At 32.1% G+C, this 6,155-nt stretch overlaps 1 protein-coding gene across 1 annotated transcript; it reads left to right on the top strand.

The window, feature by feature from the left end:
- The first annotated feature begins 335 nt into the window (after positions 1–335).
- Positions 336–4,924, top strand: LOC105798135 (protein CUP-SHAPED COTYLEDON 3). The gene is made up of 3 exons (XM_012628071.2): positions 336–705; positions 2,914–3,179; positions 4,274–4,924. The coding sequence occupies exons 1-3, from the start codon at positions 537–539 to the stop codon at positions 4,676–4,678; spliced, it is 840 nt and encodes a 279-aa protein (XP_012483525.1). The 5' UTR covers positions 336–536; the 3' UTR covers positions 4,679–4,924.
- The last annotated feature ends 1,231 nt before the right edge of the window (positions 4,925–6,155 follow it).

Raw genomic sequence — 6,155 nt, 5'->3', positions numbered from 1 at the left:
CTTGGGATATTAGGTTACACAAAATTATCCATTTAATTAAATGACATAGATAAAAAGGGGTATTTTGGAGTGTTTCTCTAAAAATGCTTTGGATATTATTGTATATATTTTGCTTCCTCATAACCTAATAAACACCTCAGATGAATAAAGAAGATTTCTTGTAACTTTGGTTTTTCTTGAAACTTCCCAATTATAACTAACTAGTTACACAAGCATGGCCCCTTTCATGCTAGAATATTGTAAGAAATTCTAATTGGAAAAGGCACTTAAATTGTCATATCCTAAACTATAGCTATATATTTATATACCCAATACTTAAAGCTTCCTCTCCCATAAAATATTTTCATGTCCCAAAACAAAGAAAATCATCCCACGCCTTCTTTTAGTTCTTTTGCATTCCATCTCCTGCCTTAAATTTATTCTCTCATCTAATTTTCACCCCCCTCCCCAAATATATCAAGAAAAATTCTAAAAAACATAAACACTTCTCTTTTCTAATTTCTCCCATCACCCTTTCCCTTGTTAGCAACATACAAATGGGGCTAAGGGACATTGGAGCTACACTGCCTCCTGGGTTTAGGTTTTACCCCAGTGATGAGGAATTGGTCTGTCATTATCTCTACAAAAAGATTGCCAATGAGGTGGTCTTGAAGGGTACGTTGGTGGAAATTGATTTGCATACATGTGAGCCATGGCAGCTTCCTGGTATCTCTCTCCCCCTAAGTATATCATTTATTCCCCTTTTAGGGGGTTAGCTTTGGAATCTTATTCTTTCATCGTTTTCTGTGATCCTATATCTTCCTCTGGATTCAAGCTTTTGGCTAACTTAAAGAAAATATTAATCATTGGCTGATAATTAAAGTTGAAGCAAAACTAGAGCAGGGTCTCTTAGCTCCCGTTGTTAGTATGTTGTAGCATGTCTGTGACTGAAAGGAATGACAATTATTGAGTTGTTCCCTTTAGGGTTCAAAGCGCAGGCCATCTGCCATGTTAGCCGTTAGAACTAATTTGAAACAGCAGACAAAACTAAACACGTTTGTTTTCGTGTAACAGGAGATAATGAGAGAGAGAGAAATATTGGGAAACGAAACACGGATTTTATTACATTACTCACACTGTCACAAACATACATACATACATACATACATATTATGCATATATAGAAGTCCATAGACATGCAGTATATTTATCTTGCCAACTTCGTTAGTGATATAACTCCAAATCAAGTACTAATAATTTTTCTTTGGATGTGAATCCACCAATAATATTTAATTTAGTCATGTAGGTAAGGTTTGTTGTTTTTCCCTCTCATTTGTTTGGGCTTTTGTTTTTGTCACATTGCAAGAACTAGAAAAAAGGAAGAGATTTTACGCCCTGTGATTTGATTTCAATGTATATATACATTTTACTAACTATAGCCTAAAAAGTCATGGATATATATAATTATATATTCCTTAAAAACCAAATACAAGTGGGTGATTTCAGGTTTCCATTATTTTTAAATATTCTCTCTCTCTCTCTCTCTCTCTTTAATAGGGTTTAAAAAAATTGTATTTGTTGATTTAAGGGGGGATCAAGTTTCAACTCGCTTTTGAAGTGAAAATTACATGAACAAGTTATAATTAAAATATCCTGCCTAGTGTATGTAGATGTCTGCTAAATTGAAGTCCCGGCCCCCTAGAAATGCATCAAACCTTCTAGCTAGATCCTCTACAAATTAATTTTGCCAACTCTACGCCATAAAAAACCCCTAAAATTTGCATGTTTTCATGGTGGCTATTCACCATAAGTAAACAAAGGGGTTACTTTTCCTTTCATGCACTTATATTTAATAGTGTCAATTTTTTATGAATATATAGTATTTTTTAGTATAATTAAAGTATCTTTATCTCCACTTTTCGGTTTATAATTTTTTTTAGAATTTGTGGCTTTTCTTTTAATGATATCATCTTCAAAATTTCAACTTAAACTTTTTTATTAAGAGTGTAACATATCTATATTGAAAGCCATAACTATTTGACTCAATAGAGAGATTATCAGGCTTTTATATCCTTTCAAATATACAATCATTTGAATTTTTTCTAACATACATGCCATCTAAGCTAGTTTTTAGTTGCTTGGATGTAAGAAAAAAACATAATTCATACCGTAGTAGAGAAAGTTACATAAGACATAATTGTTAAATGTTGAGTGTAGTTTTGGGCTAACATGTGAGCTAAACAGAAGCCACTCGTTTTCCCTTTTTCTCCTTAAATTCCTTTAGCACTTAATTACTTTATTGACGCGTGGTGGTTTTTTTTTTGGGGGGGGGGGGTTAAGTGAAAATATATGCTTCTTTCAAAGATTGTAAGATAAGATAAAGATTTTTAAAAATATATGGAACAATATAGAAAGTATTTTATGTATAAATCTAAAAAAAAAAAATTGTATTTATTTTAAGAAATTTAATGAAGTTATAAAAAGGACTGCACTAAACTATTAGTTATTTTAGTTGAAAGTTTGTGATTATCTAGGATATTCCAAGTATAATAAGACAAACTAGCAATTAATTAAGTACCGTGGGTGAGTTCTTCTTCCCCACATCCAAAACACCACTTTTAAGTTTTGAATACAATAATTTTGTAAAGATTTGCTTTTATTTTCCCCTTAGCATGTAATGGCAGGCAAATCCTTTGCTTTCTTAGACATAACTCTTAAGGTGACAAAGACTTACCAACACTCATTTAGTAATTAAAGTGAAAAGATTATATTTATGTTCATTGAATGCAAGCAAAATAAAATTACCCAATTTTTGTTTCTTTGTTGATGATAATTTATTCTATTCTAACTCTATATTTATATAATCTTAACTGTCTAGGAAATAAATTAAATATTTATATTTTGTATATGCATGGGATATAATGAAATATGAAGAGGTGGCAAAGCTGAACGCAAACGAGTGGTATTTCTTCAGCTTCCGTGACAGAAAGTACGCGACGGGGTTCCGGACGAACCGAGCGACAACATCCGGGTACTGGAAGGCGACGGGAAAGGATCGAATGGTGATGGACTCAAGAACACAAGAAGTGGTAGGGATGAGAAAGACATTGGTATTTTACATGAACCGAGCTCCCAATGGAATCAAAACAGGTTGGATCATGCATGAATTTCGGCTCGAGACCCCACATATGCCCCCTAAGGTCAGTTTCCCCTCCTTAGCTGCTCATCTTTTCAACAATACTCATCATACTCCTGTTTATAAGACATTGTTTCGAAAACGACTATGAGAGAGAGAGAGAGAAATGCAGTGATGAAAAAGAGAGGTTGACAATAGCGGCATTTGTATGTGAATAAGAATATCGTGTTCGTGTTCTCTCCATGGAAACTTAAACAAAAACTAGTGGGCATCTGCAAGTTGTCCACTTACTTTGTTCCTTGTGTTTTCATAATCAAGTACTTACGCTATATTATTGACGACGAAGAGAGGGATCAATTTTTGAGGCTTATCTCCAACCCAAAATATTATTTGCTTGAAAATATATATATATATATATATATATATAGGGTTAAATCATTTTTTGGAATTTTAATTTCATAATTTTTTTCATATTGGACTTGAACTTATTTTTTATCCAAATTAAATCTTGAACTTGACAGTTGTTCCCATATTAAGGCTTAAATTATTGTTATCTAAGTTAGTCGAAAACCCAAAAGTTCAAGCCCCAACGTAGGAACAATTATCAGGCTAATTTAGACAAAAATAATAATTCAAGTCCTAATATGATAAGAATTGCCTAGTCCAAACTCCAATGTAAGAATAATTGACAAGTTTAGGACTTAACTTAAACAAAAAAGTTCAAGCCCCAATATGAAAAAAATTGTCAAATTTAAGTCCCAAATAGTAATTTAACCTTTTTTTTAATTTTCTTGAAAATTATATATGTGTGCGTGCATTTTCACATTTTAATATTATATAACCGTGTGTTACCATCTTAAATCTTATTGATTTGCGAATTTGAAATACGTGTAATAATAGATATCACTAATTAGTAAGATACTTCAAATATTTTGCTTTTATTCTACCTCCTTATTGGAATTAATATAGTAATTTTCTTTAACTTTTGAGTCTCTTGAATAAAGTAAAGTGGATAGAGAATATATCAAATTGGATAAACAGGTGTTCTTGAGACTGTTGCATAAAAAAAAGATCATGTATAGTGACATGCACTATAGATAATTAAGAAATCAATGATAATTCTCTTAAGATGTTTCAAAATTATTTTTTATATGGCAGGAAGACTGGGTTTTATGTAGAGTATTTAACAAGAGCAAAGGAGGAGAAAACAGCAACGCATTGAGCCCCCATATGATGTACGAGACCTCAACTCAAACAAGCATGGCTTGCGGCGGCTATCAACAAATCAGCTGCTCTTTATCCACCACACCCACGCATCACAACTATGGCCAAAGCTTGCTGAACTTGCTTCAATCTTCTCAGCTAAAGTACAACAACAACAATAATAGCCTCAGCAATAATGAAGTTAGCTCCAAAGTCGTCGAAGATGATTACGAGTTCTTGTGGGACATGAACATGGAAGAAAACAGCTTGGAAGATCATCATGTTCATGGCCATGGGATGGCGGATTCCAGTTTGGAGGACATGAGATTTGAGATTGATAATAGTATGATATTCCTATGAAAGAATATATAGTATCTTTTTATATAATTTAGGGTACAAAGGAAAAAGAAGAAAACAACTCATTTGTTTCTTTGTGATGTTTGTGTGGTGTTTGCCTTTGAAATATACAGCTCATGTTACATTGGATGTTAAAAGATTGGTGTGTATATTTTTTTAGTATAGGCTTCATTTTTTTTTTCCTTCCGTATGCAACTTTGCATTGTAAAATTATATATTATAAATATAAAGCATATAATTTATTCTTTACCGGTCTTTTCCAAATGAAATAAAAATTGTAATAAAGGAGCACACATTATGCAATGCTTAATTTATTATTATTATTTTATATTTTCTATATTTGTTTAATGGTTCATGTCTACACTTTCCAATAATGTTACTTTAAAACCTAATTTTTTTTAAGTAAAATGTGCACTTCATTTAATACTTATTACTTGCTTTTACTTTTTATTTCTATTCAATGTATAAGAGTTTTTGTTACAAAATCACCAATTAAAGTGGGGACAAGGAAACAAGTGATGAGTGAGCAACTTATTTAGCATGTATTACCGGCTCAACCAAAAAGCAATAAATGTGAAAGGAGAGAGCCACACAACCTTAGAGACTATGTGCCATTTTAGTTGTAGTAAATTGAGCAATATAGAGAGGAAAAGAAGGTTGTCATAAATCATTCTTAACTCAATGTTTTCTCTCTAGGCTAAGAATGGTTATTAAGAATGAGGTATGGTACTTAGGTCTACTACGATGTATGTGTTGGAAAATCGAGTTTGGAAAATGCACCGGAAGATAGATTTGAGAAAAAATCTGAGTTTTAATTTTTTTTCTAAAAATAAAAACTTGGTTGTGATATCTAAAGTAATAAACACTTAATCAAAATTGTACCTTTTCAATTTGTCTAGGATGAACGCTTCGACCAAGTAGTCTTCTTCGCTATTCTCAAGTTCACGTCTGCAAAAATTTTCACAAAAATTACCAGTGGGTAATTTTGCAATTTCTCTAAACTCTGGAGTCAAGTTGTAAATATGAAAAGTATCTCTAGAAATTTTCTGAAATAATTTCTTCAAAGAATTTTCTCTCCACAACTGTAACATCCCTCACCCGGTCCGGTTGCCGGACTCGAGTTTCAGGATGCTACTACAGTTACCGAACATTCACATGCAAATTATAACATCAAATTCAATATAAATCATCAAATTATTCTAAATACATGAATAATAGAAGTCATGAACCAAACAGAGACTAAATCGAACATACAAACATAGTTTAATAGATTCGAGCAAGAATAAGGACTAATCTGAAAATTTTAAACACTTTGGAACTAGGTATCGATACCAAAAGAACAAATATCGATACTTTTATGATAGGTATCGATACCGTTTTGACATTTTTCCATTTCTAAAACACTATACATTTGGTAATGTTGATGTCCATGAAACTAACTAAAAATCTGGCTAAGCCAAGTGCACTTATCAATTAATAG

Source organism: Gossypium raimondii, chromosome 7 (assembly GCF_025698545.1).
Source record: "Gossypium raimondii isolate GPD5lz chromosome 7, ASM2569854v1, whole genome shotgun sequence".
NCBI classification, from domain to species: domain Eukaryota; kingdom Viridiplantae; phylum Streptophyta; class Magnoliopsida; order Malvales; family Malvaceae; genus Gossypium; species Gossypium raimondii.
This window is presented reverse-complemented; position numbering and strand designations above follow the sequence as displayed.